The sequence below is a fragment of the Megalobrama amblycephala genome, linkage group LG2, assembly GCF_018812025.1.
Source record: "Megalobrama amblycephala isolate DHTTF-2021 linkage group LG2, ASM1881202v1, whole genome shotgun sequence".
In the NCBI taxonomy this organism is placed as follows: Eukaryota; Metazoa; Chordata; class Actinopteri; order Cypriniformes; family Xenocyprididae; genus Megalobrama; species Megalobrama amblycephala.
Window position 1 is genome coordinate 47,484,920 of NC_063045.1, and position 21,162 is coordinate 47,506,081.

General features: G+C 37.1%; 1 protein-coding gene across 1 annotated transcript in view; it reads left to right on the top strand.

Annotated features, from left to right (window-relative positions):
• med13a (mediator complex subunit 13a) overlaps positions 1–21,162 on the top strand; it is a 75,404-nt gene that overhangs the window by 7,779 nt on the left and 46,463 nt on the right. The window contains exon 3 of the mRNA XM_048181560.1: positions 14,176–14,344. Within this exon, the coding sequence (XP_048037517.1) occupies positions 14,176–14,344 (169 nt within the window). The remainder of the gene's footprint in view (positions 1–14,175; positions 14,345–21,162) is intronic.

The window sequence follows — 21,162 nt, forward strand, 5'->3', positions numbered from 1 at the left end:
ATGGAGCCTTATGGGCAAAAGAATGACCAATTCACCCATTCTATAATGTCCCTCTCCACAAGATATATTGCTATATTTTCCTTTCGTTTGTAGAGATGTTTGCTATAATAGCTGCATCCCTGTTGTGTCTCCTGACTTTCAGGGGAAAAGTCAGACATGTGCTTCTCTCTTTCACTTGACACCTCTTGTTTCTTTCTACACTTGTTGGTCTCTGGAACAGGATTCCCATGGTCAAAGAAAACCCTGGAAATATCTGGAAAATTTCAAATTTTGATTTCCAAGCCTGGAAAAGTTATTTTAAGGGTGAACTTTTTTTTTTTTTTTTTTTTTTTTTCTAGCCATGCCCTGCTAGAAAATAAAATATTTATTTGGTTAGAGATTTCACATCTAGAACAGCTGGAAAAGTTGAGGAAGACTTTTAATTGGTCATAAGGTGTTGGGAATTCTGTTTGAAGAACTCTGTTCGAGTGTTCATTTCATTGCAGATTAAATCACATTTCATTTTATGTGAGTGCTAATCCAGAATGTCAAATGTCGCATTAAGCTGTGTACTTTAAATTCCTCTTGCAGGCATCTGTGCTTCTCTGTTCAACTAACTCAGGATCAGATAAAGTGTCAAACAGCCTGTGTGTCAGGATAAAATGTTATACTTGTGGTCGTCTTGAGATCAGCAGGGTCATTGTCACTTGACCTTCCCTCCTTGCGACAGACGTGTGAACCTGCTGCCCGTTCGACATCTCTCTTGACGCACACGTCTTGATGTCTTTTTCACAAACACACATGCAGTTGTCTTTCTGCTGGCCTTCATACAAACACGGGTTCTAAGACGTGCACACGTGTAAATATATTCCCCTGCTCTGGACCACAGAGCACCTGATTTAGATCTCTACTGGCACCCTGGCAATGGAGGTGTGAATCAGTGAACAGCAGGTCCAGTGAGACTTTAAAGGGGATAGAGAGAGAGTGAGAGATGGCACTATCACTTCTTTTGTACGCTCCACTTGAGGAACACATGTCTCAGGAGATTTCTAGAACCAAGTGAATGGGCTGAAATTCATGTGTCTTGCCATACTTCAGCCTTTAGTTAAAAATGAGAAACAACCTTGAGTCACGGGAGTCTCAAAAAAGCTTGGAAATCTGAAGATTTGCATTTGACTTAGTGGATAGAGCTGCTGATCTCTTAATCATAATTTTACCCTTGGATGTTAAGATCCTGTTTACACCTAGTGTTACTGTTAAACATGCATCTCAAATACATCCCTTGTGAACACTTGCCACAATTTGCCAGGGTTTTGATAAGATGTCTTTTTAGATTTTAGTCAAGTGCTTGTATTTTCCAAATGTCTCGTGTTAAAGTAATGAATACGTTCAGATCAGTGCATGTAACAGGTTTTTTTTTTTTTTTTTTAAACAGGCTTTTTTTATTTTCTTTTAAAGCATCACATAACTGTTGAAGTTTAAATCTTTGTTTTAGCACAGTGCTGAATTTACAGTTGAGTAGGCAGTCTGGGAATCTGCATCAGGATGCATTTAAATTACATATACAGTGTGGTCACATGCGACTTCTTTTGAATGTGATTTCAATGATCTGATCACGAAACATTTTGAACCACATTTACACCTGTATTCAGTGTGGCCCACTTGTGATTTGCATTTTAATACCAAGCATAAACTAAGAGGCTTTTTCTTGGGTTGGTGCCTTCACATTTTTATCCCTCCATGTTTGTTCCTTCTTCTCATAGTTTACCCCCTTCATCAGATCTACAGCTTGTTAAAGTCTGAAAATTTTGCAGAAAGTGCCATTCCTGTCTGCTAACTAATCTCTCCCATCCCAAGGGAAGAGCAAGTGAAGGAAGAACTTGACGGATCTTCTGAAGCCTTGTATTTAATCACCGAGCGAGTGGAGGAAAACATGGAGTGCTGTTTCGGAGATGTAATGAGACAGGAGGCCATTTGGCTGATGTTTGAGAGGCAACTTTTCCCGACTCTGAATGGAACGTGGGAGAGAACCAATCCCAGCGCTCCGCTTGCTATGTGATGGAATGATCTGGAATAACTGAACTGCCATTGGAGTAAATGAGCATCTCCTCGGTAGACCATGGCCCTCTATTTTTATGTAAATGTCCGATCGCCTCCCCTCCCCCCTCCCGCTCTCTGTTCCCGTCGGTGGCGCTTGCTGATGTCGGTTCTATCCAGGGGCATCCACAGAACGAGACATGAATAAGGTCTTTTTTCCCTCCTCCTTTCTGTCTCTTTCTTTCCCTCCCCTCTGCTTTTCCTCTCTCTCCCTTTTTGCCTCCCTCCTTCTTTTTTTTTTTCTTTCCTCTCTCTGATCTTTTTTGCATAGAAATTAAGGAGCTGTAGTCTGTCTGTAAGGGTAATTGCTGTAGGGCTCATTTCTTCCTCATTTTTCCTCCTCTGACACTCGTCTGCTACACTCTCTCGCTCCCTCCCCCGTCTGCCAGTCTCCCTGTGGTGCGAGTTGTGCTGGCAGCTTCTCTCTCTCTCTCTCTTTTCTTCCCGCTCTCTCCCCTGTTCTCTCTCTCCTTCCTCTGGGTTTTTTCGCGAGGGCTACCTGTTTACCGCATAGCTCAAAGACAGCTGCTGGTGATACCCATTATGCTGAAGGCTGATGGGCTTTCAGGCTATGAAATTAAGGCTCATACACTTAAAGCTCCCACTTTTTTTTTTTTTTTTTTTTTAAACGACATGTTTAAATTTGTGATGTGAGGAAAAAGGAGAGCACAGTCTTTGCTAATGGAGTATTGCCTTCCATATATTGGCTTATAACGTAAGACAATATACAAATATGCAAAAAGTTGTTTAAAAAAACAAAAAACAAAAAAAAAAAACAGTGTGTTTTCTGAAGCACCAGTTGCTCTGTTGTTTTTGACAGGTTTCCCAGCAAAATAGGAGTTATTTTTTATATGTATATGTGTGTGTGATGAGATGTGCGCCAGATCCGCATCATGTTTGGAAGCGGCAGGTCTTAAATTCACAGCCGCCTAATAAACCAGTTGCTTTGATGTCTGTCATTAATGTTAATCAAAGAACAAAGGTAACAGTGAAAATTGTAGCTTTAATAAGGATTACTATATTTCATTTATAATTTATGCAGTGAAGACTGTAAAGTGTTTGATAACTTTATTCAATTTCTGTATATTTCAGTAATACTGTAATGTCTATAACTAATGTCTTAAATCAATTTCTTAGAGACATCAGTACCAGTATTATTATCAGTGATACTGGCCTTCATTCATAAAAAGATGCCATTAAACAAATATTTAAAATATACTGTCTTAAAGTTGTTTCTACATTATTTTGGAGAGTAACTGAAATTATTACAATATGAAAATATTAAAAATTCTTATATTACAGAAAAAATTTGATTTAGTTTTTTTTTTTTTTCAGCTCATTTTATATATATATATATATATAATCAGTCAATATTCTTTGTCAATCTTTAGCTTTTGCTATGTGGGGCCACTATAAAACTACGCTGCACATTTAATGTGTACATGTATTAGTTGGGATAGTAAGCCAAGTACACCAAGAGCCCGCCAGTCGCAGTAACTCCAGATTGACCTCTGAGACTCTCCCACCAACATAATGACATAAGTTGAGATGAACACACTTTATTTAGTATTTGTCCGGATGTCACGTAGGCCATGACTCTTAGGCACACTGAAAGTGTGCTAGCGGCTTGACTGGAACTGTTTGTCAGACACATGAGCCATGCATTTAAGAGCAGGAATCTTCTACTGGCAAGCTGTGTGTAGTGTGAACCCTCGGGCCACAGAGCTGAGCTGCTCAGAGAAAAGGTTCTTTGAAAACATGTTGGATCCCATCTACAGAGAGAGAACTGAGTGCACTGGAGGAGATGTCTGCTTTTGCCTTTCTCTGACATCACTGCGTGTCTGAAAATCTTAGGGGTGGTTGTGAGTGAGATCATCCCAGGAATATCATTTGTAAATACTCAGCTTGCTTCGACCTTTGACCCATTGCTGGAGAGCTTTGCCTCCAACAGGAAATGATGTCATATACAAAAGGAAATAATACAAGTTGCTTTGCTTCAGAAGGTGCGTTGTTGTCATTCTCAATTTCCCTGACCCTCTTCTCTTTCCACAACGCTTCCCAAGTTTTAAACAGACTTCGGAAAACCATAACAGTCAAGCAATGTGATCAGACAATCACACATTGTGCCAGATGCCTACCAGAAAACAGCATGGGTCTTGTACAAACACATTCTGTTTAGTGTTAAAAAGACATTTCTAGGTCATCTGAAATTGGTGTTATTTCATTTGTTTTATTGAAGGAGAAAGATTTGGGTTGATTTACACTGCTGGTGGTTTGCTGCTCGGCATAACGCTCAAAGATCCTCTTTGTTGTTCTCACCGTTTGTCTGATTTGTTTGTCTGATTTGAGGTCTGATTTGTTTTTACCCCCTGTTGATTTTGTTGTGCCATTCGACAGGTTAAGGCCTTTGTTTCAAGACTGTGTGTTATTTCTGTAATGCCAGGGCTTTGTTTCTATTGAAATGTGCAATTGCAGTTGTCAATAACAATCTATTTTATACCCTTTCCGGTAATGCTTGCAGACATCAGTTTACATTTTGCTTGAAAGTAGCTTCTGTTTGGCTTAATGGTCAAGACCTGCAGATATGTGAAATTGATCAATGATTACATGTTCCTTTTAGATTAAAGAAACCTGGTTAAAACATGTTTTTGGTGATTTAGGACAGTGTTGTTGGGAAGCGTTTTCAGTAGGGATTCACCAATATGGATTTTCTGGTAATAGTTTCTGGGAAACTATTTTTTTAATCAGTGTTGAATATGGTTGTCATGGTACAAAAATTCCAGTTATCCAATACCAGTTAAATTTCATGGTTCTCGATACCAATTTCGGTACTATAGCAAAAACTATTGAAAATATTTAGTTCTTTTTTTTTTTAACTATTTGAAAATAAAAACATTAAATTAAATGATTATAGTTAGATGATAGTTTTAAAAGAGTTTGAGAATAATTAAGAAGTAAATAATACATTTAAATAGCATGTAGCCTTCAAATGTTTATAAATAAACATTGTTTATAAAAAGATCAAGTGAAAAATTAGTCATAACATGAAGGCCAAAGAAACATACTCATTACATAGAATAAGTGACAGGTCTGTTTGCATTTACACTCTTAGACTTAATGCACATCTGTTATGACCTACAGTATCAGATTGTTTTGTCCCGTCTGTTGCTATGGTTATATCACTGTCATTTGCAGTCTCGGATTCAGTCCCACGTTTAGGGTACATTTACATGACAACGATGTACTAAAAGCGGAAAGGTTTTTTCTTTGTATAGATGACAACGTTATCAAAACTATCCCTGTTCACACGGATCCACGAAAATGACTAAAAACGCTGTATTACGCATGCCAGACAAGTGGTCGGCAATGTCACTTTGAAAAGACTACGTGCATATGCATTCTTTTACAGACGCATCGTTTTTTCCCTATAATGGCTAATAAATCGGACGTCTTGTACATTCACAGAAAGCACTTTATTTCTGCGTTGAAAAATAAGGTGAATAGACTAAACACATAATAGGCATTTGCATGCCGTCACCGTTTTCACAGATTCGCCTTTTTGCAGTGTACCCGGAGATGACAACGGTATTGTTTTCAAGAACTTCCACTTTGAAACCCGTTTTCAAAAGGTTGCATTTTCAGGCCACCAAAATTGTCATGTAAATAAACGGCCAAAAGGCGTAAGTTTTTTTTTTTGTTGTTGTTGTTTTTTTTTAGTTGAAAACAGTGTTGTGTAAACAGCCCCCTTAAATACTGTTATGTTTGCTGTGTACTAAGCAGCATGAAAAACAAAACTTGTATTCAAATTGTATATGGATTATTATAAACAGAAAGAGAGCAAAGAGCGCTCCCTTTATAATCACTGAAGCTGTCAATCACTTGGCCTACATTCAGCGCCTGCTCACTGAGATCTACACTCCTGCGAAACTCCCGCTACAATAAAAAAAAAAAAGCTGTCGACACTCCACAATGAATCTCTTATTTACGCTTTACTGGTGATAATGAAGGATGTGCGAGCAAGCAAGGTGAACGAAAACACCAGTGTTTTGAGTGTATTCTGACTAACTTTGGCCATTGCATTCACACTCTCAACCGAAATGTCTGTGATTTGGCTACAACAATCAACGCTTCACAAGCACGTTGTACATAGAAACCTTTCACGCTCTTCACAGAGTGCTTACACAGATACGGGAGCGTTTGAAAGCAGCCACCTGGCAGCAGGTACCGAATATACCTGAAACTCGGTACTACCGGTTCTCGTTTTTAAAATTTCATTACTGACTTGGTACTGAAGTACCGGTACTTTTGACATGTTTTTGTGGAAACTGTGATAATGTTTTTTTTTTTTTTTTAAGGATTCATTGATGAATAGAAAGTTCAAAAGAACAGCATTTATTTGAAATGGATTTTTTGTAACACTGTCTTTACATTCACTTTTGATTAATGGATTCTTGCTGTTTAAAAGTATTAATTTCTCAAAAAACATACTAAGTCTAAACTTATGAAGTGTTTCATAATTTATGAAACATAATAAAAAAATTGGAACTGGTAGAATTGACATCATATAGATGGTGTAGTATCTATGGTATTGGCTGCAATCATTATTGATAATTATTTTCCTCATTAATCTATCTCTGAAATGCACTTACAATTTTCAGTGAGTGCTGTTTGCTGCTTGTGTTGTGTCTGTGCTGGTCAGACTTGTTCACCCTGTCCTGATGATGCATTGGCTTTTGTACTTAATTCCCCAAACCAGAGACAAGGGGGAGCCCTGCCTTCTCTTTCCTCCATCTTTATGCTTCTCTTTCCTTAGCTTTTCTCTCTTGCTGTGCTCTCATGTCATCTTTGGAAATAGTCATTAATAAGTAATTGAAGCTCTCCAGTCTTTGTATGGCTCTGCACTCAAAATCAGAGAAAAAGAACAAATGAGAGCAAGAGAGAAAGGAAAGCCAAGGGCACAAGGAGAAGAGAAAGGGATGGAGGTGCATATAGAAAGAGAGGGAAGACAGATTACAGCAGAGGATGAAGATGAGGTAGAGAGAATTAAAGAAAGATGGAGGTGGAGGGAAAGAGACAACAGAGAAAATAAGCAGGAAGAAAGAGAAGAGGCTCTTGTAGCGCACGGCTCTGGCTCTTCCCTGGTCTGGCGCAATCCCCTGGGGCCAATGGTTGAGCAGACATTAATCTCTCTGTTTAATGACCCTACAGCTGATCTAATGACTCCTGCATAGGAACCTGTGGCTGTAGGGAACAGCTCTACACTAAGGGGCAGGGCTCACTGTCCTGCTATTATGAGCCCATGTGTCTGAGGGATGATAATATGGTGCTCACTGCTGGTGTACTGAATAATACAGGGAACTGCTGAAAAGACCAGCATGTTCTGGCCTCCTGGCTGTGGTCAGGTTATGGTAAAGCTCTGAATTTCTCTTATTGTTTCTATTAATGAAATTCACATATTTGAAACAGTTTAAAGTTTATATTATATATGTGTTAATAGAGCTGTGGAATATAATCGTTTTTGTGATGCTGATGTAAATGATGCATCTGCATTGATGCATAAACATTGAACGCACAGTACAGGGTTGTTGGCAGGGCAGCCAAGGCGAATTTTGACGCTCTCGCCGGCGGCGGTGTGAACGCAGTTACTTGTGCTGACTGAAATCACTTCTCTTTAGTGGCGTATTGAACTTGAATGGTCAGATGCGCACAGAATTATTTCAAAATATCTGTCAAATATGTTGTCGATTTGTCTGAAAATTTTGTACATTTTAAATTTAAATGCATAAATCTGGTGCATTCTGAGACTAAAATTTAAGTGATTAGATCAATGAAGAAATTTGTTATCTTGTAAACGATTTTGTGCTCTAATAGTAATTTATTTATTGGTGATGGGGACATTAGTCACGTACACAACATATAGTAGGCTAAATGATTTTCAGACATGTAGAGTATACATTTAAACCATTAAAAAAATATGTAGCAAAAGAGGTTACCTTTGTTGAATTAATTTATTTCTAGAATTAGTGGAGGCCTGTATCTATATATCTGTATTTTGTAAAACTAATGGTCACTCTTTGATTTGTTAAACACAATCCAGAATGCACTAAACTAAATATGTAAATATTTTAATAAAGTAAATATGTTATATCTAAATATGTTAATGCATATAGTAATTTTAAACTATTATGAAATGAAAAAAAATAATATTTGATTTATATATTAATGTAAAGACATATCAATGTATGTATAATAATCTAAGATTAAAATACGTTTATTTTAAATGTATTGAGCAGCTTTTTAATGGGGCAACAAGATATAGATACGAAAGAACAAAATAGGCTATTAATAATCTTTCAGTGTGCAAAACCATCATAATATGAAATGCTTCAAAACCGCAGAACAAACCGCTTATGCGCATCCCGGGTGCAGAATGATGCGCTTGAAGCAATATGGAGTTACTACTCGCAGTTGCACTGCACATTGAAAAGTTAACGGCACAAAGATAACCCCTGTGTATATCTGCAACTAACAGTTTATTCATCGTATGTTTCTTTTCACTTTTAAATACCAGTTATTGTGCGTGTGATGCCATTTCATAATCCTTGTGTTGTGCGATCTAACCTAGCCAGTATGACATTGTTCAGAAACGGCGATAAACTCCAGCAAGATGTAGTCATTTTATGCAAATCCACAGCCCTTTATCTACATATCAAGTATTATAATGGGAATATATCATATTGGATATTGATATATATCATATTTTACTGTGCTGACTGTCGTTACCGAACGCGACGCGCTGTTTGAGTGCTGAACAGAGAATGATTGACAGCTGCAGCGGAGTGAAGATGAGTTTCTGTTTGTTATTTGCATTCTTGTTCTTATTTTTAATAACAGATAAAATAACAGAACTATATTGTGATTATTAATATAGTAATTATTATACATTTTATATATATATATATATATATATATATATATATATATATATATATATATATATATATATATTCTCAAACTTTGCAGTTATTCATTATAATAATTATAATAAGGGTTTTGTACAGAAATGTTGCATTTATAGAATTATGTAATATTTTAGATATGTAAAATTTAAATGTTATTACTAGGTCTGTCAATCGATTTAAAATATTTAATCGCGTGATTGTCATGAGTTAACTCGTGATTAATCAAAACTTAATTGCACATTTTAATCTGTAATCTTTACATTATTTCTGTAACAAAACATTGAAAGCTCAGACAAACAGCTGATCATAGCTGTTTTTATTTCTCATATCCATAAATATATCTAGTAGTAAAGCTAATGCAAGGGCTAGAAATTAATTTAGGGTTATCCTTTGCTTTTTTATTTATTTATTTATTTAAATGTTTGAAAGAACAATAACAATTGTCAGTGTAAGGGTAAATAAGGGGTTATCCTTTGCTGAAACTTCCTTGTCGTCGTGGAGAGCGCGGTTCATGGTTGCATAGCAACGACAGACGCCACGGGAGCGCCTTGGAAGAAGGCCTTCATCTCAATCAGCTCCCTACTTCACTAGTCAGGGCACTGATCAGGGAGTCGGGAGAAAGCGGCACGACTGTGCTTTACACACGTTTTTAGACGCGACATGTGAATGGCCTTATGGCTGCATCTCCATTTCTCCAACTACGGGCTAGGCCATGGGTCAAACAGAAAATGCGTGCTGCATTAATCACGCGTTAATAGTGCCGTTAATTAGTGCCTTTAAAATTAATTTGAGTTAACGTGTCAATTTTGACACCCCTAGTTATAATTTTTTAAAATATTTTATTTTACTTGGTTTTTAATTTTAGTAGTGATTAGTCTTTGCTCATTTTCCAATGTGCACTGTTTTTGGAGCCTAGTCTGCTTTAAAAGTATTAATTATTATTGTACATAATATATATTGTATATAATAAATGCAATTTGACTTATTAATTGTAATGTCCTTTTTTTTCTTTTTTCTTTTAATAAAGATACTTATATTTACATAAATCTGCCCATGATTAACTTTGCTGGACTGTGTGAACCAGGTAGTTTGTGTTACTTTTATATTGTTGATTCAGTTGTTTCCTTTGATAACTTGAACAAAAAAAAAAAACAAAACAAAAAAAAAAACCCTCAGTGTCGAAAAATTGGTGTCTTACCCTTACAAAACAAACATAGCCACTGTCAGTTCAACAATATTCCTGTCACAGCTCAAATTCCAAGCATGTAGAGAGGCAGCATCATTTATGCATTTATTTATTATGAATTACTCCTTAATATTATTTTGCACTCCAGACTTAATGTGCTTATTTTTCAGGGGTGTTTTAGTGCAGTTAGTGTGTTTTGCAGTCTTTTGAGCGCATGTGTCTTTGTAAGTCAGCTATCTTCCTCTCTTTTGTGTTTTGCGCTCTGTGGGCAGTGGTTAGACCATGAGATACAAGGTCATAGGGAACGCTTGATAGAAACCAGGTGCCTCCTTCCCGCAGTAGAAATAGTGAGCATGACAGTTTGTTTTAAAGGAGGAATGAAATGCCGTTGACACACAACAGCAGATTTTACAGCAGCTGTTTATATAAAAAAGTGAGACGGATGATTTGCCGTTATTGAAAGTGGAAGCGACAGTGATGCCTTCATTTGGTTTTCATTATCTTAATGCCATCCTATTCCTAACAGTCTGAGAAAACACAGGGTGTGTTACCTGTAGCTGAGATTTCATATTAAAAGCATCGTATTTGGTGTTTTTGCATAGTTTGAATTAGGGATGGGCGATTTAAACCGGTAGAAATTTGTCAACCAGTAGAGATTTTGGATTATTTTCTTTGTTGAGGTTACGGTCATGGTCATGTGATGTGATGTTGCAGTGCTGCCCTGTCACAAAAGTGTATCATTTGAATGCGGCATGTGTATTATGATATTTCAGTGGTATCATTAAAAACTGTATTTAAAGCCAAAATAACTATATTGTAAGATATAGTAAAATACTCGTATCATAATAACACTGAAATGTGTTATTTTCTACACCGTTAGCATCATTGCATCAAACAAAATTGTAAAAAAAAAATAAATAAATAAAAAAATAAAATAAAATAAAATAATAATATATTTCCCAAATACTACTACTGTCTTCTACTGGTAGGCTAGAGGCATACTTATAGTTGTCTATTGCATATTAAGAAATAATCAAGAAACGGTAGATGTAAAAAGAGCAATGTCTTTTTTGTATGTGACTTTTTAAAAAAATTTATTTAGATGTTACATGAATGGGAGGCTTTCATGGACTCTTAGGTTAATGTTTCTTACCTTGAATGATTCTGTCAAGAGCATGTATCTGTGTACAGGTGAAAAGTAGCTGGCCCTGTACTTAGGCTATTAAAAGATGCATGAGACAGCCAAAACCACCTCATTTTCTCTCTCATTCTCTACCTCTTTCTCTCTGCTTTGACAAAAGACAAGGTGTTTCATTGTTGCCAAGCTGTTAGTCAAATCAATGACATCCTTTAAAAGTGAATTGTGCTACTTGCTGCCTTTTCAGGAGACATAAACGAATTATAGATTTGCCTTCTGGCCTGATTCCAGTTCTTCAGCTGCGTTCATTCTGCGCTTATTTCACTGCATGCAGACACACTCTGATTGAATGACCTTATGATTTGGCCCACAATGAATTTTCTACGCTGATTGTGCAGGAATGTGGTAAAATAGTTTATGCAGACCTGAGTGTACAGTACTCTTACTGATAGCTGATGGCTTGATCAAAGTGTCCACAAACTATGATATCTTTTATTTAAACATATGCAAAGCATTTAAAATGCAATCATAAGGAAAAACTGTGTTTTAAATATACACAACTTGCATCCCATGGCCAGAGAGATGGTTCCACATAAGAACACCCTGTTGTGATTGTTAGGAAGAAATGTTCAGCTGCTTTTTACCTGCAAATAATTAAGTGCATTTGTGTTGTCACCTAAACTAAATGTGTGTCTGATTTATAACACGGTGGCAATTATGTTGTCTCAGACGTCTGCGGTGTTGGGGAATCCTATCTGAGCTGTTTGTTACTGTTTTATCAAGTGGATTTGATGTGTATCCATCTGCAGACCTGCGGGCGGGCAAGTGTGGGTGGGTGGTGTAATGCGTGCAGCCCCTGGGTGCTCATGGGAGCTGTGCTGCACAGAGACATGTTTGAAAGGAGCTTAAGAGCTGCCAGGTTTAAGCAGTGACTCCTAATGAGATTACTGAAGCATGGAGGCCACAGCCGAACGTGATCCAGAAACAAACCAGCGCTCAGATTTACAGCCCCGTTGGACACTGTACCTGCAAGACTAGTCTGTGCAAGGCAAGATGACGTTTGATAGAATCAGTGCATCAGATTATTTAAAACTCAAATTAAATTAAAAAATAACAAGTAGAATCCTTTGTTGCTTTAAAATTAACTAGAGCTTCAGAATTCTTTTTTTCTTTTTTTAAACACTAGGGGAGCATAGGTTTCTTTTAAATTCAATTAATGGCCAAAGCTTTTAATTGATTTAATCTCAGCAGGGGCTTTGGATTGTTTTAAATTTGAGTGTTCAGATGCAGTGTTGTTTTGAAATTGTCAAACATGTACATACCTGACATTTATATTCTTTAGACTTAGTTTCCCTGTGGTGAAAATAAAGTTTTTAATGTTGTTTATATGTCTTTGTGGTGGTTTTAATATGCTTTAAGATAAACCATGTGCAAATTCATAAGTCAACACCATTACTGAGTATTTGCTCTTTAAAACTGCAGTGATCTAAAGACGTGGTTTGAAATCGCTGGTGTTTTTGACGACAACTACCTTGTAGTCAACGTGCCAGTGGGCTTTTGCATATTCATTAACTGACCGCGCAAGGTTGTCTCAAAGAAGCCAGGTTATCCCAGTATATTTTTCTGTTGATATGAAAAATCAGGTAGATTTATCAATATTGTGGGTGTTAGGGCTGGGCGATATATTGCATGAGATTGTCACGCGCATTTCGTCAGTAAAGCCGGTTCCCTGATTGCCGCTAAATCGCCATCACCTGCTTTCAAATGGAGCGGCATTTAATAAACAGAGCCGTAGTTCACTGATAAGCTACGCAATATCGCGTTCATTATCGCAGAAGAATCGCCTTCGATAATGAACGTGATATTGTGTAGCTTGTCAGTGATCTACGGCTCTGTCTATTAAATGCCGCTCCATTTGAAAGCAGGTGATGGCGATTTAGCGGCAATCAGGGAACCGGCTTTACTGACGAAATGCGCGTGTCAATCGCATGCGATATATCGCCCAGCCCTAGTGGGTGTATGATATATATTACGATGTTATGATGAACTCCACTGACGTTCTAGGGTGTTCAAAGCATTCCTAAGGATCCTGATTTTTAGAAGGCAGCGGTCTGGCTTGTGAACGGGAACGTGGTTTGTGTATCATTAACACAATGTTAGCTGTTTGATAATGTAGTCAAGCAAAAGGCTAATCATATTAATTACCGTTCTGTGTCCGACGTTGTAAAGAGAGATGCCATTGTGTAGCGTTTAGCTCAGTAAGTTGACCGAGTGGATCTCTGAGCTGGTGTGAGTGATTTGAGGCGGGGCTAATTAGCATATTCATAATTCTGGGTATACTAAATGAGGCAAGGGTGTAGAGTTTCATTCAAGTTATTTTAAGGCATGAAGAAATGTTTTTCACGGGGGAAAAAAATGTATATATGTCATTTTGGTGATCAAAGATGAGTTTTAAGGGATAAAAATGACTACAGGGGTACTTTAACAAATGGCCCAGTCCAGCTGGTTAGAAAGGAGACAAACTGCAGGAAAGCGAACATTTTATGTAATAAAAATGTTCATCTGTTTTCTGTAGTTCAGATATGCAGTTTGTTTTTCTTCTGGTTGGTTTAAAATTGCAGCTATTGTATTAGTGAAGTAAAGTGAATACTTTTTTGCCTTTGTATGGAAAAAGTTGTAGATCTGCTTTCTTTTTTTGTTTGTGTTCTGTCACTCACTTCTGCAAATTGCTTTTCCTTATGAACGTCACATCAAATGTTTATAGACAGCAGCAGGTTGGTGACCGGGTCTCTGTGTGTTTGTCCTCTCCACAGGCGAGGATGACGGCGTGTGGGAGAGCGGTCTGTCCTACGAATGTCGAACTCTTCTTTTCAAGGCCATTCACAACCTGCTGGAGCGCTGTCTGATGAACCGCAGTTTCGTACGCATCGGAAAATGGTTCGTTAAACCCTACGAAAAGGACGAGAAGCCCATAAACAAGAGGTAAGAAGAATACTATTTCTGTTCAGATGTTCTTAAGCCGAGTTCAGACTGCACGATTTAAATATCTGGACCTGTCTGCGATTCAAAATCCTGCTGTGTGAAAAGTGTTCTGACTGAAAACTACATCGGCGATGACCGACAGCCATCGAGAGAGCAAGGTACAGAGCAGCGGGGAGTTCGGGGAGGAGTTATAGACCCAAATATCAGCAAGCATGGCTTTGTTTCAAATAAACATTACAATTCTATCAAACAGAAACAAAGCACAAACATTTGCTTGACCATCCGCAACAGCAGCACATTGAAAAGTTATGTATTTACGTCCAACTCTCGTTGCAGAACACACAATCCTTGTTCCTTGCGTCTCCCCAACCATTTCCTCCTCTATATTCTTCTTTTCTTTTTCTTGTTTTCGCTGCAAATCAGCACACAGGCAGTTTGTATTGCAAGCTTCTTGCGGGCTACCATTTTTAATAATAATAATAACTCTGGTCTTGCACGCGTGATATCGCGTTGTTTCCTTGTCACATCTCGCGTGTGTTTGGTTGTGAAACGTAGTTTGCGTGCCAGACAGAGTTGTCGGCGATTCTTCCTATTGTAAAGTCGTGCAGTGTGAAACCTTCTGTCGCCGATCCATCATGCAGTTTGAACACAGCAGCGACTGAATGCTGGCCAAGATAGTCATGCAGTGTGAAAAGAACAGTGACCTGACTACTTTGAAAATCGTGCAGTCTGAACTCGGCTTTACCTTTATTCATGCATTTTTATATTTTGATCATAGCATTGATGTAGATTTGAGGAGATCACTCTTTTGTGCTGTGGGCTACCATGTTTGCAATTTGCATCATCCATTGTAGTCCTTACATTAGAAAAATTATATTTATATATATGCACCATTCTCAGGCTGCAGTATGCTCGTTGTGTGTTTGTGTACATTAGCTTCTTGGCACGTTTCTTGCAGGCGTGCAAGTGCTCTGTCTCCAGCGCTGGATTTCTCCCTGTCAGCATCTGTGCTCTTTGATAAGAAACTGAGACGACGTGTGTAGAGGTGGAAAAAAAAGAGCAGCTTGGCTTTTCTCTGCCCTCTGCCACAGTTCTCTCCTCACAGCGTCATTTATTTGCGCTCTTCTCTTATCGTGCTCAAGGTCATTTATACACTCTATTAGCACAGCCAGACAGCTTTCAAGTAGGTTCAAAATAGTGTTTTTTTTTTCGTTTAGCAAATCACAGAAAAGGTTGGTAGTCTTCAAGCTCAAAGCATGATATGTATTTGAGGCATTGTTTAATACTGAAATTAATATTTTAATCCTAGAGCCCTTGAATTTTAAAGATCAGAGTCTGTTGGTTAAACATGGTTGAAACACACATTCCTTTGAGATCTGTTAACAATGCTCTAACTGTGGGTCTGTGTTTTATGGAGCTGTCTGTCTGCAAATCACTGTAAAGTGACAGAAAAAAGGAATAGCATTTCCTCCTTCAGCTCACCCTCTTTCACTCAGTCACTTTCCTTCCCTCCTTCTCTCTTTCTATTAGTAGTTTTCTTTGGATGGCATGTTGAAGATTCAGCAGTCTTATAGATTCAGTTTGTCAAATTTTCTTTCTTTCTTTCTTTCTTTCTTTCTTTCTTTCTTTCTTTATTTATTTATTTATTTATTTATTTATTTATTTATTTATTTATTTATTTTTATTTTTTGCAATTAGCATTTAAGACCAAATGACCACCATAGCTCGACGTGTTAACCACGACTTACATACTCATTAATTATTAATTAAACACTTGCATATTTACGATATACTTAACTTTTGTCCCTCTCTTATCATAAACTGATAAAATGTATAGACTCCATCTGTTAGATGTTAGAAGCAAAAGTATGGAATTTTAATTTGAAGCTTGTAACAGATTTGCTTCTTGTTTACTTTATCGTTCAAAAGTCCGGTAAGATTTTTAATTGTTTTTGAAGTCTTTAATGCTTACCAAGTCTGCATTTATTTGATCAGAAATACATTAAAAACAGTGATATTGTTATAGTATCATTTATAATCATTGTTTTCTATTTTCATCTTTTACAATTTTATTTCTGAGACAGCAAAGCTGAATTTTCTGCAGCTGTTCCTCAGTCTTCAGTGTCACATGATCCTTCAGAAATCATTCTAATATGTTGATTTTGAGCTCAAGAAACATTTCGTATTATCAATGTTGAAAATAGTTTTTTTTGTGAAACAGATATATATTTTTCCTGATTGTTTGATGAATTTACTGTTCATCAAACTTCAATTAATTTAATGCGTTCTTTTTGAATAAAAGTTTTTTTTTTTTTTTTTTTTTTAAATCATACTGACCTAGGGATGTGACGGTGAGAAATTTTTCCCACCGGTTAATCCACATGTGACAACACCGGTAATACCGGTGTCACCGAGGTGCAGGGCATCCACCTCTTCTTCTTCTTTGTGTGTGTCTGTGTAAATTTTACTTTCACTTTCAAATTAGCGGCAATTTTGAATGGTGGGTTATTATTCTTACTGAAAAACACAACAACAAAACAGTACAACGTCAAACTTATATTAGAATGTTTATTAATAAATTAATAAGAATACAATATAAAATAACAAATAGGCTAACTTACACAACATTTATATAAGATTAACATTAATGACACTTTAAGATCTGCTACTGCTGCACACGATGCGGATCTGACACCTGTCCCATTTTCTCACAAATCTTTAAGTTCATTTAAGACTTAATTTAACTAATTTAAGACTGCTCTTATGAGGACACTCGACAATACTGACATTTTGGCATAATTTGTGTGTTATGGTTCATTCAAGCGCGGAAGAGAACTCGATATTGGCGTGCGTTGTGTGTGCGCCACGTTGGCAGCCAGGACATTCACAGACAGCGCATTCTCTTTTGTTGCTCTTGAATGGTTTAAAAGCATTTGCATGAATAAAAGCTTGATCATATAATGCAGAAAAACGGAAACTGCATCAGTTGCATTAAATATTTTTGGTGGGCAAGTGATGAAACCGGTGTTGCGACTGAACACCGGTAACGCCGTTAACACAGACTACCGTAGCAAGCCTATACTGACCCCAAACTTTTGAATTGTTGTGTACATTTAAAGATGGACTTTAATGTTGAAGCATTGCATGATGTCTCTGTGTTGAGAGTTTCTGTAGACTCCAACCATTAGTCTATGAGACATAACACCAAATGTCTCATATTGGTAAAATCTGATTCTTCACTTCCTTGTCAAGAGCCAGAATGTGTGGTAAAACATCTTTGTGTTTAAGTGTTCGTCTTGTATGTTCAGTTCCTGCATCCTTATGACAAGATAGTATGAACTGAAGAAATTTGATTCTCAATTAATACTCATTGAGCCTTTTAAATAACACTCAGAGGCAGAGGAGCAGGGAACACTGTGTAGTAATGGGCTGGATGGTGATTAGAATTTCTGCCTGCTAAACTGATTCCCAAAGTTTGCTTGTGTCTTTCTTAGTGCCAAATCCCTCAGTGAATGGTTGTGTGTTCACGTCTTAAGCATGTGTATTTTTTCCACCAAGCAGGTGTTTAATTTTTTCCCTGAAGGTCCACCATAGCAGAACACACGTGGGTCCCTTAGAGGAAAATCACCTGTCACAAATATGGCTGTGGGTTCTTGCATGCCATAAAATCTTAAAACACATCTGATTCCTCCCAGGCCTCCATTCATAAATGGAAAACTGGCAGGGCATCACAGATTGGCCACAACTTGTCCAATTTTCGCACGGTATATTATTTAGTAGACTCATTTGTAACATTGAGTGATTTTATTCAAAAATGTATTTTGAGAATGGAACAAAAAAAAAAATATTTTAAATAAGTCATTTATTCTGGTCAGCCATAGCATGAAAATAATGATAGCTTAATGTTAATGTCAGTGTACCCCTTGTTAAAAATGATTTCTTGTGTTCTTAACAAACACATTTGTGTACATTCCAAGAATGTACTCAACCGTACACAACCATTCACAATATTCATATTCAAAATATTGAATATTCATGTTCAAAAATATTCAACGTTTTTAAATATTCATGTACAGAAATTAATATTTTGTACAAAGACTTAGTAAATTGATAAATTTAACAGTAAAGACTAGGGATGGGTATTGACACCATTTTCACGATTCGATTCGATTACTATTCACATGCTTTCGATTCAATTACAATTTCGATTCGATTCAATATCGATTATTTTGGATGTAGTATTTCAGTTACAGTACATGGCAAATTTTCTAGAGGAAAAAATCAACTAATGCTGTAAACTACACTTGAGTCAGTTGGTACTACTTTACTATAATATTGAAGGTTAAAATTAACATTTATATACAAACCCTTAAATTACACTCAATGATGTTTTTATTATAAATAAAGTTTAGAATTACATAATCATATTTCTACTCCAATTTGTGTTTTGAAATATAAACATTTAAATTGTGGCTGTCATAACTGATTTATTCAAACATGCATTAAATATTGAAGAACATTAAAAATTATAATGAATATGTTACGGTGCATAGCTATAGGCTATTTATCAGAATGTTGCTTTCTAGGGTTCACTTTTCTAGCTGACTAACGAGTTTATGGTCACTGAATGTGTGTTTTTTTTTTTGAGGTAAATGTGACATTACGTGACATTGTTTACAAGATGTTTTATTGACGTCTTTCCGAGGTTGAAACACTGATTGAGCTATTACACGAGACATGATACGGATTTCTGTATGTAGGTTGTACTGTATATTTTAACATACCTTCAGATGTTTAGTCATGTTTATTTCGCGCTTTAAGGGGTATTAAAGCGGAGAAGAGGATGTTCACATGCGCTCCGTGTTGCCGCTTCTCTTTAACTGAGGTGCTAAAGCGATCTGTTGCGTCACATTAAACAGCGCCAAAACGATATTTATTTTTTGAATCTCATAAGATGAACGTCATTTGAAATCTGAGACTTTGCTTCATATCAAAAGTAACTTGGATGGGAGGCGCGCTACATGTTCTGTTCATTCATCAACTGAAAACAGACTAAACTAATCGATTCTTGGGATTTAAGAATCGATTTCGGTCCGTAAAAATGAGAATCGATTAAAATCGAGAAATCAATATTTTTTTACCCAGCCCTAGTAAAGACATTTATAATATTACAAATGATTTCACTTTTAAATAAATTCCTTTTGAACTTTCAATTCATTAAAGAATCCTGAAAAAGTGTCAGTTTCCACAAAAATATTAAGCTGATACTGAACTATTAAAATATGTTTTCAACATTGATAATATTAATAACTTATGTGAGTAGCAAATCAGCCTATTAGAATGATTTCTGAAGGAACATGTGACAGTAAAGACTAGGGATGGGTACCGAAACTCGGTACTAAATGGGCCTCAAGGTTAAAAACTACGAAAGACTGTAGTATTAATTAGCTCCAACGTAATCAGTTCTGCTTTTGGTACTGGAGAATTTCAGAAAATACATTTCCTATTTATTGCTCCATAAACATTGTCTTGCAAATTTTATTGCCAACCATTTTTAATTTGCTATAATATAAAGATACTTGGTCTATGATGCGTTTTCGCTCTTCGCAATCCATAAGAGAGATCTCTCTCGCATCAGAGTCTGTGCCTCTCGCACGCTACAGCGCACACAACACGAATGCCCCTGCTTAATTAGTGACAATGGCGGAGAAATCTAAACATACGAAAGTGTGGTTACACTTCACTAGAGTCGATGCAGACAGTGCTCATTGCCACAAGTTTAACAAGACTTTTGCTTGTAAGTGTGGAAAGACAAGCAGTTTGTCCAACATCTGTCAAAAGTGCATCAACACAAAGAAGCAATAAGAAAACCATTAAAAGTACTGGACCGATAAGCAGTATGATACCTATCCCTACTGAACAATGGAGTAATGGCGACTAAGCCATCAAAGGGATTAAATACATTTTAAAATGTATTAAAATAGAATGGATATTTTAATAATATTTCACAATATTACTGCTTTTACTGCATTTTTATAATATTTTGCGATTTGTTTTTTAAATATTATTTTTAACCTCTGTGCAGTGTTTAGATTAGGTAAGGTGTGTTTAAGGAGTGGATTCATATTCGCAGCACACACATATGCATACTTGCATTCTCTTTTGAGGGATTACCTCAGTAAACCTGTTAGACTTCAGGCCTGTGTTGTCCCCACCTTTGCTTATCCTGATGCCCGCCCTCTAGATCCTTCCGCACGGAAAACACAGACAGCCTTAGTAGCGCCGCTGGCTTCCTCTCCCCCCGCAGGTTTTTTAAGAATTCCAGCTCGTGAATAGACCCAAACCTTTCCTGTTCTGCGCTGTGTTGTCTTGCATGTGAGCAAAAGTGTCTTGTGGTTTCTCTATAATTAGAGGATCTGTGTGGAAGGGAGCTCGGAAGCTGGGCTCCGAGGAATGCCAGAGAACTTGTTTTGTTTTATTAGATTTTTATTTATTTATTTGACTAACACACTCCAGCCATATATAGCTCTGTGTAGTTTGTGTGTGTGTTTGTGTAACTATGCTCAGTCACTATGCGGTTCTCCCATTGGCTGGCCGTGTTGTCACACCGTGCCGCTCTGTAACCAAACCCGATGCGTTTTAGCTGCTTACATCATCCTTCATACAGGTCAGAGCTGTGATCGTGTGCGCTCTTTCTCTCTCTCATGGTGGGTGTGAGCAGCAGATCTGTTACCATGGTTAATCCACAGATCCAGTGTGTTCTTTTATGGGCAGTGCTCGCAGGGGAGCCGGGTGATGCGTGAGCCAGTGCAGAACAT